Source organism: Bombyx mori, chromosome 11 (assembly GCF_030269925.1).
Source record: "Bombyx mori chromosome 11, ASM3026992v2".
NCBI lineage: Eukaryota > Metazoa > Arthropoda > Insecta > Lepidoptera > Bombycidae > Bombyx > Bombyx mori.
The window spans coordinates 12,871,263-12,884,152 of NC_085117.1; the positions used below are offsets into that span (position 1 = coordinate 12,871,263).

The following is a 12,890-nucleotide window of genomic DNA, read 5'->3' on the forward strand; positions in this document are numbered from 1 at the left end:
TTGTCAATTCTGTTTGACGAGGCAGGATACCTTATCACCTGATAACATTTGCATTTAACGACATTTAATTTAAGATCTTCTAAATTCAAAACATAAATAAATATTCATACTGAATACCAATAATGTCCTTTATGTTGTCTTTTAATCGTGATTCGATCAAAGAGCTACGAAAAATTCCAGTTAATTCCTAAATTACATAATTGAAAGTAGATTAATGCTAAATTAATTAATTAAAGAAAAATTATAATCTATATATATAAAAATGAATTGTTGTTCGTTAGTTTCACTAAAACCCGAGAACAGCTGGACCGATTTGGCTAATTTTGGTCTTGAATTATTTGTGAAAGTCCAGAGAAGGTTTAAAAGGTAGATAAATATGAAAATGCTCGGAATTAAATAAGAATAATAATTTTGTTTTTCCTTTGATGTGTCCCCCGTCGGACAAAAGTAATCCACTTTTGTTCGTTTTAATTTTATTTTATACAAAAGTTTAAGTCTTTTATTTTTCGATTGCGGCACTATGAAGTCTGCCGGGTCAGCTAGTTGTACAATAAAAAAATAACACAAATAACCAACAACAGTAAATTTTATTTATCGTAACAGAAGAAGTTCCAGATGTATGTATTTACTTTAACATTTTATTTACGAAAGATATAATCATTTGCGTATGCGATTTGTGGGTAGAAGCCGGTGAACGCAGAGCTGTAGACGGTAGGTACTGATAAGGATGAAACGTAGGAAAGGGGGTAGCCGGCAGTTGCAGCGTACGGCAGAGGCACCACATACGGGTCGGCCGCCGCGCAGGCGAAGAGAGCCAGCATTGTGATCTGTTGAATCATCGTTAATTAGTTCAGTTGCGAATAGTTCACCGTTCCTGATCATTCATCGAATTTTAAAATTTGTTTAATTACTAACAGCTATCGCCTGTCTTTGTTTACGAATAAAATATATGTGAAATAATAAACGAAATGTGTGAGAAAAAAATGAGTAATTTTTATATAATTCTATTTATTTCTGTATGCGTTCTGTTTTGAAGTGTTGAACAGACTTCATTGTCATGTCTTAGTGGTGGCGTTCAGCGCTATGGATGCTCCCATAACCAGAGGCTTCAATAAGCTATATTGTCAGATAAGGCCGCGATCCATCTAGTGTTAAGTGATTACTAGAACACACTAGATGGATCGCGGCCTTATCTGACAATATAGCTTATTATAAGTAAAATTAGTTGTTAGTTTCACTTGTGTATATAGTGTAGTAGTGTACACCTGTAGTTTTAGGAAAATTTAGTTATATTGGCCACATAAAAGCATGCGACTAAACTTCTTTTAAATTTAAGTAAATCGACGTAGTCAGAAATAGCATAGTTGATTTCTAATTATTTTACAATAGAGCATACAAAGAAGTTTATTATACAATAACATTTACAAATGTCAGCGTATAAGATAATGTAGAGCAGATTGATATCCTATTTAAATTATATAGACTAACATTGAAATTAAATTTGCTAAAGTTCGTTTGTGCAGTCTTAAAAACTTTTGATTTTCGACTTCGAATACTTCTTCTTTGAACAAAATGAGTTCTTTTTTTTTTGATTACCTTTTTAATTATGAGTTCTTGAAAAAGCTTTTTTATGGTTATTGCCAGAAATATCAAATAAAGTTATCTGCAACTGTCTGTCTGTTGTTAACTGGTATCAATTAGAACGAAATACTACAACATTAATTACCATTTAAATAATTGTATTCTTATAGTTACTATTGTATAATCCTCTGTCTCTGAAAGATATTGATTTTCCGGTGATTTTGGTAGGAAAGTTGGTTCTTTCTTTATAACTTTGTGCAATTGAGGCCTATAAAATCAAAGGCAGCTAAACGCCTTAATGTCGTAAAATGGTTTAACAATGGCGCTATCTTGTTTAGTTAGTTGGACACGATTTAGTGTTTTCATGTTATAACAAATGCAGCTAAATCTCTAACAAATTCAGTTCAAAAATTTCATTTTTACTCTGTACTAAGTACTAATAAACGAAGTTTTATCATTTAAAATTCAGATTATTAGTAATATTCTCATTCTTTATAAATCTGCTTTAAAATAAAGAATATCGTAGCTATCCGAACAAAGTTATTTCAGCTTATCAAACCGGGAATGTTGCTAACACTGGCCCTAGAAAGAGCGGTATTTCAATGGATCGCGAGGATCCGTAATGACGTGTTTAGGGCCAATTTTAGTAGTTTACCTGAATATTTGACAGGCTTGGATTTAGCTGCCTTTGATTTTATAGGCCTCAATTGTTCTTTACCAGTAAATGGGAAACTTGACGTCGCAGCTATATCAGATGGCTGAACTTATTGTGGTGATTATAATAATATTGCATTGCAAACTGTATGATACTAAAGATCCCGTAAATTCATCGATTACATAAAAAACCAATGAAAAACATTATAAGACGAAATTATTTAAGCCTAAGAACGAAAATGTTATTTACGATGTATAAAAGTCGCTTATTCTTATTTTATTTTCTAAACACAAATATTAATAAAATTATTTATTTTGTAATTGGATTGATGTTTTTTTTTAAATTATAATAAAGTTTATTTGTGCGCTCTTTGCTTTCTCACTCAATTATGATTAGAATAATTGTATGCACACATAATATAATATTTAACATATTTGAAAAACTAAAAAAACAGAAAATCAACTCACCAAAAACGCCTTAAACATTTTGATACTTTGTCACTTGCTAAGTTCGACTGTACACGATTTGCACTGACATTCATGAAAAATGTCCTACTTTATATATTTGGTCCACTTTAAAGGAACACATAGAAACACATGGGTATTTCAATAGAAGAATTGATTCTGTCAATAGTATTGCCAAGGTCTTTTTGAATAGCTCCAGCGAAAACAAAAGAATCTATAATCAGTTAAAATGTAGAGATGAGTACACATGATTCTTGTATTCTTATTACATATTTTAAATTATTTTGAAATAAAAGTTTTTAATCAATAACATATGGAAGGCAGCGACTTGGCTCATCTCCTGGCATTACTGACGTCCATGAGACAATGGCAATAAAAAAATAAATAAAAAAAAACCATAGTAAGTCATCATTGCCTTTTACTAAAACAATACTCATATAGCGTATGTGACAAAGAATGCTGATTACTCCGGGTACGACGGCATACAAATTACGTTTAAACATAGATTTTTTTGTTTGTTTAACACATTTTAAATCGGACGTAATTAAATAATAAAAATTAAATAAATATTTACATTAATTATTTTCACTCATGGTTGGAATTTGAAGCTGCGCTAATTTAACCAAATCGTGAGTCTTAAGCCTTACTTTTTTCTATCGTCTTTGCAAATGTTAAAAGGTATAGCCAGATATAACTAAACAAATTAGTCACAAGTGATTTGAATACCGAGACAAAACATAAATTTGCCATCAACTTATGTTCGATCAGTGTTTAGATATTATGATGTCGCCTAAGAATATTTTTCGTAGGTTTTTCTTCAATAAAAAAAAACACAAAAAAGCGTTCGTCAATTTTGAATCTTAGCTAGGTCCCAATGTCGTTAAAACATGTAAAATTTTATATTTAACACAGATTCTGCTGTTATATATACAAAGGTAAGCATGTAGTGTCGGAAACTCTACGTTTGACGCTGTTGAAGACTACGTCTTAAAGAAAGAGATCAATAGTCAATCCAGTTGCGATGAAAAGCGTTCAGAACTCATAGCATAATCTTTTTAGCTCAAATACCGCAGTATCTCAAGGTGAAAGTTTCTGACCAATATGTGTTGCCAGTTTTGACATATGATAGTGAAAGGTGATCGCTCACAATGGGCTCACAAGGATCAAGACACCCAAAGAGTAACGGCTAGAGCTATGATGATGAATGAGTTTAACTAAATGTTAATTTTTATACGACGCTAAATGGGCAGCCAATGATTTAGAAATAGCTTCTCAAAGGCTACTCACTCTCATTTACAGAGAAGAATACAAGCTCTTTATTATTTTGATTATTGAAAGATCTATTCTTTTTTTGTAAATGATTAACCACGAAAACAAAAAAGTTAGAAAGTAAATATTTATTTATTATAATATAATATCAAAATAGATTCAATCTCGGAGACGATTTTTAAATAGTTCACTTGCGCTTGTAGTAGATGGATTCAGGGTTCCAGTAGCTGCTATAGGTCAAGGGAGAGTATCCAGCGTAGCTAGAGTAACCATTGTAGTAGCTGGGGTATGAGTAGGGAGCGTAGGACGACAGAGGGTAGGCAGCTGGTGAGTAAGCAGAGTATGCAAGAGGGGCGGTGTATGCTGGAGCAGCAACGGCAGCAGTGGTCAGAGCTCGAACTGGAGCTACAGCTGGGGCGGCGAGGGCCGGGGCACCGTAGGCATAAGTCGAAGGCAGGTAGGATGCGTAGCTGGCAACTGGGGAGTAGCCGAAGTGTCCCAAGCCGGGCTTACCATAAGCGATGGCCAATGTGGCGAAGGCGACAAGAATCTGAAAATTACCAATAATAATAATAATAATCAACCAATAATCAACAGTACCTCTGACTGGAAAACAACAGACCGATATGGCTTTGTGGTATCGGTTTAAAATAGCACCACCTTATCTCTTTCCATTATTTTTATTGAAGGCGACCAAGAAATTCGTTGAAGAATGGAGAGCACCATGCTTTGTGAATGAAGCTAGCGCTCTGCGATTGCCAATAGGGCTTTACTGGTAAAAGTGCGTAATGCGAGCACTCACGGATAGGAGTCACAATCCAACCAATTGCTGTTGCGCAACAACTCTGCTGCGCGGTTTGGTTATATTGGTTATTTTTTATTTTACAAAAATTTGTAATCCGCCTCGGTAATTATATTTCGAACATAGAACTAACAAAAACACTATTACAATTATATGTCGTACATTTATGTCGCCAAGTAACAGTAAAATTACTAACCTGTTTGAACATTGTTGTGCTTTGTGCTGTCTCACAATCTGACGAAGATTGAATGATGATTTGCTCTCATTTGGTCTCCATTTTATACAAGTATCCTAAACCGGATTTCGACCTTACATCTGTATTTGTATGAACAATTAATTAGCACTTTGGAAGTTTTAAAGCTTAATTTACATAAAATGTAATTATAACAAGGTCTCTTGGAGTGATAAACTTGTTGGAGCTGTAAGGGTTTCTTTTCTATTCCGACATTAAGTAACTAGAAGCCGAATTAATTAAATAAAAGGTGCATCTTAAACTAAATAGGGGATGTGAAACCTGAATCGCGTTACTGAAGTTTTCATAATAATCTTGCATGTATTTAAATTCTGAACATTCCGACTGGGTTAAGCCCTTGACTCTATCTGTCCTTTTTACTGACCCGACCATTCAACCCAACTTAAAACAGCCAGACCATCGGCTTACTTAAAAAAAGCATTCGATCAGTGGAAATCATTCGTTTGTCGTTCCACCCAAGTTATTACACAAATGAAATTTTTTGCGTGCTTGATGCTTATGTATTTTACTATCTCGCTCGATACGAGTAGCTACATCAGACGCCTTATCATTGGGACCAAGACGTTTATGAACTGGAAGACAACATTTATTCTACAGCAAGCCATTAGCGCAGCCTTATCAAATCCATAGCAGTGGACTCAATGCACTTCCTAGTTCTAAGGCAGGCGTCGTCGCAATGCGGTCGACGTACGTCACTAAAGCCCATCGTTCAATTGTGATTAAGCTGGGTACAATTGTTGTTGGCGCTTCAGAAAATGTTTCTCTCAGAGGAACATTAGGTACAACAGGTGGTGCGTGAGGATTTCTCATAAGCCCGTCACAGCGGAGCGTGAGTAGGTTTCAGTAGTTGATTATAAAATACAAACCATTAGTTTTCTTCGCTAGGACAACCAAAAATGCCTAATGGGCTTCGTGGATTTGTCTATTAATACTATAATAATTCTTAAAAATTTGTTTAACAGCTGCCCTGCGTTGAAACTGTAGAGTATGATTTCCTGACAGCAAATTAAGAAATATGACATTAGCCAGAGACGCGGGTCTCTAAAAGCCCAACAATAATGACTTAAGATAGAATCTATTGACTTGAACATCAGGGCGTTAGGTAGTCAGTAAGGAAAATATGTAGTTGTAGGAAAGTTGTGTACTAGGAAGTTGAATCACAGGTCTTAGGACTGTAGCTTGATATTTGTGTAACATAGTATAATCTAATATACGATTGAAGTCGTATAGCTCGTCTATACAACGGTTTATGGATTTGCAAAAACTAGTGGTTACGTAATATGAATTGACACTTTAATACCTTTTTTTTTAAACCATCTAATTATCAAATGAAGACCTATTGAATAATTGAATTTAAGGAGCAAATATTGTGGGAATTAGAATGGGTGGCTATTTGGGCCCTTTGTTTTGAGATTTGTCCCATCATTAGTCAAGTATGATTTGGAATAAGAGTGTTTTAGATTCGAATTAATTCTGGAATAAATTAGGAGTAATTCTTGAAACGTTCATGACGTAATATGGTAAGAAGCAATTTTATTCGACTGCAAATTAATCAGTAGAACAAGCAAAATTTTAAGTATATGGAAAATAGTGTGTTCGACTAAGAAAAATGAATAGAAATCTAGCGTCCAATTTCACTTTGCCTTATAGATTTACTATTAACTAGAGGTCCCGCAGTAGTCGAAATTCGACTATAATTAATTGGTTTTTTTTTTTTCCTACCTAAGCTGGTAGCCTAGAGAGGCTATTCCAGCGTAACCGTAACTAATAGGTGAGCTCACGGGGCTCAGACCTGACGACGATGCTAACACGAACCCTAGCAAGAGTCGTGCTTCGCAGAATCTACCACCGGATCGGAAACGCGACCCACTGAGAAGATCCGGCGAGAAACTCAGTGGGCTGTGTCTGAGAGTTAATTTACTCGTCGAGCCCTTCGTCGCAAACGACGGGTTCGACGAGAACGGTGACCGGAAGGAATTGTAAGTTTGTACACTAGTATGATTGTATTTTATACTTCTATAATCACAAATTTTGCCAAGGCTACTACTCTATAAAAAAATATTAATAAAGACGAACAATATTTAATCTATTCTCAATTTGACCACAGACGTCAAGAACTAAAGTTTGACATAAATAGTATGCATGCGTGTGTGCGTCAAATACATGGTATGTAGTGTGTGTAATGTTTTCTTTATTGATTTAATGTATATTTTTGGATTATTTAAAAAAAAAATATTTGCATTGTGCACTTCTTCTCTATATTCTCTATAGGTAAGTGTGGAAAATTTCATACTCCTCCGTCCGCGCAATTTTCGTAAAAAGGGATACAGAGTTTTTGCGTTACGTATTAGTATATAGATAATGACAAAAACAACACAGTTCAGAGCCTTTTTCTGGTCTGCTTTCTGTTTTTTCTTTTTTCTGTTATTTGCTATTGACGAGTTTTAGTGTTACCAATAAAGAAGGCGAATGATTATTATCCACCTTTACGAGAAAAATATTAATAGGAATACTAAACAGAAAATGAAGTGCCCAAAATGAATTTAAGCCTTGAGATTCCACTGATTGTAAGGGAACTTCAACTACTGGGTGAAAACTTGTTAACCTAAATACCCGTACATTATCATCATTATTATCATCATCAGCACACCTCATCATCATCATGCTGTTATATACGTATTGCATGAAATGATCAAAATTATGTCAAACGCCCATGTAATGTCTATTACTCTAAAAATCGGAAACTCGACGTTTGACGCTGTTGAATAGTATGTCTTTAAGAAAGAGATCAATAGTCAATCCCGTTGAGATGCGCAGCGTTCGGGACCCATGGCAAAATTTTCTCATCTCAAATGCCGCAGTATCTCAAGGCGATAGTTTCTGACCAATATGTGTTGCCAGTTTTGACATATGATAGTGAAAGATGATCGCTCACAATGGGCACAGAAGGCTCAAGACATCCAAAGAGCAACGGGTGGGACTATGATGATGAATGAGTTTAACTAAATGTTAATTTTTGTGTGAAATTTTTAATCTCCCTTATACGACGCTAAATGGGCAGCCAATGATTTAGAAATAGCTTCTCAAAGGCTACTCACTCTCATTTACAGAGAAGAATACAAGCTCTTTATTATTTTGATTCTTCAAAGATCTATTCTTTTTTTGTAAATGGTTAACCACGAAAACAAAAAAGTTAGAAAGTAAATATTTATTTATTATAATATAATATCAAAATATATTCAATCTCGGAGACGATTTTTAAATAGTTCACTTGCGTTTGTAGTAGATGGATTCAGGGTTCCAGTAGCTGCTGTAGGTCAAGGGAGAGTATCCAGCGTAGCTAGAGTAACCATTGTAGTAGCTGGGGTATGAGTAGGGAGCGTAGGACGACAGAGGGTAGGCAGCTGGTGAGTAGGCAGAGCATGCAAGAGGGGCGGTGTATGCTGGAGCAGCGACGGCGGCGGTGGTCAGAGCTGGAACTGGAGCTACAGCTGGGGCGGCGAGGGCCGGGGTGCCGTACGCATAAGTCGAAGGCAGGTAGGATGCGTAGCTGGCAACTGGGGAGTAGCCGAAGTGTCCCAAGCCGGGCTTACCATAAGCGATGGCCAATGTGGCGAAGGCGACAAGAATCTGAAAATTACCAATAATAATAATAATAATCAACCAATAATCAACAGTACCTCTGACTGGAAAACAAGAGACCGATATGGCTTTGTGGTATCGGTTTAGAATAGCACCACCTTATCTCTTTCCATTATTTTTATTGAAGGCGACCAAGAAATTCGTTGAAGAATGGAGAGCACCATGCTTTGTGAATGAAGCTAGCGCTCTGCGATTGCCAATAGGGCTTTACTGGTAAAAGTGCGTAATGCGAGCACTCACGGATAGGAGTCACAATTCAACCATTTTCTGCTGCGCAGCCACTCTGCTGCGCGGTTTGGTTATATTGGTTATTTTTAATTTTACAAAAATTTGTAATCCGCCTCAGTAATAATATTTCTAACATAGAATTAACAAAAACACTATTACAATTATATGTGGTACATTTGTGTCACCAAGTAACAGTAAAAGTACTAACCTGTTTGAACATTGTTGTGCTTTGTGTTGTCTCACAATCTGACAAAGATTGAATGATGATTTGCTCTCATTTGGTCTCCATTTTATACAGGTATCCTAAACCGGATTTCGACCTTACATCTGTATTTGTATGAGCAATTAATTAGCACTTTGGAAGTTTTAAAGCTTAATTTACATAAAATGTAATTATAACAAGGTCTCTTGGAGTGATAAACTTGTTGGAGCTGTAAGGGCTTCTTTTCTATTCCGACATGAAGTAACTAGAAGCCGAAATAATTAAATAAAACGTGCATCCTAAACTTAATAGTGGATGTGAAACCTGAATCGCGTTACTGAGGTTTTCATAATAATCTTGCATGTATTCAAATTCTGAATATTCCGACTGGGTTGAGCCCTGGACTCTATCTGTCCTTTTTACTGACCCGACCATTCAACCCAACTTAAAACAACTAGACCATCGGCTTACCGAAAAAAAGCATTCGATGAGTGGAAATTATTCGTTTGTCGTTCCACCCAAATTATTACGCAAATTAAACTTTTTGCGTGCTTGATGTTTACGCAAGTTTTTTCTTTCGTAAACATGAGTTAAGTACGTGTTGTACTATCTCGCTCGATACGAGTAAGTACATCAGACGCCTTATCATTGGGACCAAGACGTTTATGAACTGGAAGACAACATTCATTCTACAGCAGGCCATTAGCGCAACCTTATCAGATCCGGCGCAGTGGACTCAATGCACTTCTTAGTTCTAAGGCAGGCGTCGTCGCAATACGGTCGACGTACGTCACTAAAGCCCATCGTTCAATTGTGATTAAGCTGGGTACAGTTGTTGTTGGCGCTTCAGAAAATGTTTCACTCAGAGAAACATTAAAGTACGACAGGTAACACGTGAGGATAATTCATAAACCCGTTGCAGCGGAGCGTGAGGTGGTTTCACTAGTTGATATATAAAATACAAACCATTAGTTTTTTCTGCTAGGACAACCAAAAATGCCTAATGGGCCTCGTGGATTTGTCTATTAATACATAAAATAATTCTTACAATTAGTTTAACAGGTACCCTACCTTCAAACTGTAGTGTATAGACTGTAGTGTGTACTAGCGGCAAATCAATAAAATTAAATATGACTTAGGCGGAGACGAGGGTCTCCAGAAACCCAACAATAATTACTTAAGATAGAATCTATGCGCTTGAACATTAGGCGTTAGTTGGTTAGTAAGCGAAATATATTGTTGTAGGAAAGTTCTTCCGGAAGGTAAGCCGATTAAGACTAGTTATAATTATGATCGTCTGATTTCGCTCTTCATCTATGTCTGTTTTTATACTAGGAAGTTGAATCACAGGTCTATGTCTTAGGATTATAGCGTGATATTTGAGTAACATATGATAATCTAATACACGATTGAAGCCGTATAACTCGTCTATACAATGATTTATGGATTTGCAAAAACTAGTGGTTACGTAATATGAATTTGACACTTTAAAAATATATGAGCAAATACTGTGGGAATTAGAACGAGTGGTTATTTGGGCCCTTTGTTTTCAGATTTGTCCCGACATTAGTCAAGTAAGATTTGGAGTAAGAGTGTTTTAGATTCGAATTAATTCTGGAATAGATTAGAATTAATAATTCTTGGAGCGTTCATGTATTATGGTAAGAGGCAATTTTATTCGACGGAAAATTAATCACTAGAACAAGCTAAATTTTAAGTATCTGGGAAATAATAATAAAAAAAAGAATAAAATAATAATAATAAGAAAAATGAACTGAAGAAGTTCTCCTCTAATTTCATTTGACTTTATAGATTTACTATTAATAATGACAGAAACAACACAGTGCAGAGCCTTTTCCTGGTCTGCTTTCGGTCTTTTCTTTTTTTCTGTTATGTTGCTATTGACGAGTTTTGGTTTGCTACCAATAAAGAAGGCGAATCATTATTTTCCACTTTTACGAGAAAAATGGGGTGAAATATGAAATGTCAATAGGAAAACTAAACAGAAAAATCCAAAATGAATCTAAGCCTAACCTCAAGTGCCACTGATTGTAAAGAAACTTCAACTACTGGGTGAAAACTTGTTAATACCCGTACATTGCCATCATTATTGTCATCATCAGCACACAGTTGTTCACTATTGGGCATAAGTTTCTCTCCATATTTAGACCATGAAGCTCATTTCCTCCATGAAAGATACGTTTTCGAGAACTTATTCTTTCACGGTGAACGAATAACACAATATTTACAAATCAGAACCAACATAATTCGCAAATACTTGTCATCCCGTAGCTGTCTTTTATTATTATTATCTTTATGGCCTTTGGCCGTCGCTCATGGACATCAGCAATGTCAGGGGCAGAGCCAAGGCGCTGCCTACTAACTACCTAAATTTACATTGAAAGCAACAAAAAAATCATGTCTGTTTTAAAATAGCAGATTTCAATATTGCACAGTATTAAGACATGATTTTATAAGCACTGAATCGTTAGCAATTATAATGGGACGAGAACATTAATCTTATTTTTATGGCCTGCTCGTTTGGATTCAAGCTACGTGTTTTTTTTTATTGCCATATAGGTAGACAAGCATACGGCCCACATGAAGGTGAGTGGTTACCGTCGCTTATGGATTTCAGCGATGCCAGGGGCAGAACCAAGCCGCTGTCTACCGTTTAATACTCTCCATAGGTCTCGTTTGAAGAAGGACATGTCATAGCGCTCGGGAAACACCGTGGAGGGGAGCTCATCTCGAAGCCGGATGGTACGTGGCAAAAAAGATCTCTGGAAATGCACTGTGGATGAACGTAGTGGCTCCAGGTAGTATGGATGAACTCTACTCCGGTTACCGAAGACCACAGACATCCCACTATGAATACCACTGATGTTGAACACGAATCAAAGTATCAATAGTGCTGTATACCAGCTATTCCACCTTTCAAACCGCAACACATTGTATCTTAATGTACTATTTTACTTAATCTCTTAGAACAGCTGGGAAGGTGAGTTTCCGACTCATCTAACCTTGAGAAGTTACTGGAATCCATAAACGGCTCCAGTTTATGTCTATTTAATATGTAGAAAAATAATGCCTTGTATTATATTCCACTAAGGTAAGGGTACCGAAGATTGTAAGAAGATATTTAATTTTAAATTGTTGTTGTCCGAATTTAATAAAGATCTAACCTTTTCATCAGATGATAAATTGAGGACATCTAAATAATTTCAAAGGTACTTATAGTTTGCATTAATAAGAGGACAATTATCTATTTATAAATAACTAAAGACAAAGCAGTTAAATTTTTTTAATACCTACTTTGCAATAAACTTTTCAGTTATTCAATTTCTATTTTTGGAGAGGGATAGTGCTTGTTTCAATTATGGCTAATATTAGCGTGAATTTACTGACTATAAAATATATTTTGAACAACGTTTTAATTAGTTTATATTAATTAACCTTCTTTGTATTATAACTAGAAATTTTCAAAAGCTAATGAGAAAATAGGTGGTAAATTAAGTTGATTATCAATAATGAATACTCCTATCATTTAGTTTCTCTGACCAGTGTTGTATTATTCGAGTGCCGTTGTTATATTTGGTAGGACAGTTTTGGTTAAATATTCACACATTCTCTATCTAGGTTAATCTAATGTTTGGCAAATATATTTGCTGCAGAAGGGATTGTTTAATTCACACAGATTTTTTTTTAAAGTTACAGTTAAGTCTTCACTTTCATTCGACTTCACTTACTACTACCAATATAATAAAAGATTCTAGTGAACATAAAACCAAAAA

The 12,890-nt window shown here is 35.5% G+C and overlaps 2 protein-coding genes and 1 long non-coding RNA gene across 3 annotated transcripts; all 3 read right to left on the reverse strand.

Moving 5' to 3' along the window:
• Positions 1-568: 568 nt before the first annotated feature.
• On the reverse strand, positions 569-2,930 carry LOC101736020 (uncharacterized). Its single transcript, XR_209997.4, has 2 exons — positions 2,704-2,930; positions 569-827 (listed from the first exon to the last, which is right to left on the reverse strand). It is a non-coding gene; the product is annotated as an uncharacterized LOC101736020 (long non-coding RNA).
• A 1,152-nt stretch (positions 2,931-4,082) lies between these two features.
• Positions 4,083-5,024, reverse strand: CPH26 (cuticular protein hypothetical 26). Its single transcript, NM_001173280.1, is given in 2 exon segments — positions 4,083-4,519; positions 4,968-5,024. Coding segments are annotated over 2 exon segments (375 nt in total). The 5' UTR covers positions 4,980-5,024; the 3' UTR covers positions 4,083-4,156.
• A 3,193-nt stretch (positions 5,025-8,217) lies between these two features.
• Positions 8,218-10,396, reverse strand: LOC119629126 (vitelline membrane protein Vm26Ab). The gene is made up of 3 exons (XM_038013966.2): positions 10,168-10,396; positions 9,103-9,221; positions 8,218-8,654 (listed from the first exon to the last, which is right to left on the reverse strand). Exons 2-3 carry the CDS (start codon positions 9,112-9,114, stop codon positions 8,292-8,294), a joined length of 375 nt encoding a protein of 124 aa, XP_037869894.1. The 5' UTR covers positions 9,115-9,221; positions 10,168-10,396; the 3' UTR covers positions 8,218-8,291.
• Between the last annotated feature and the right edge of the window lie 2,494 nt (positions 10,397-12,890).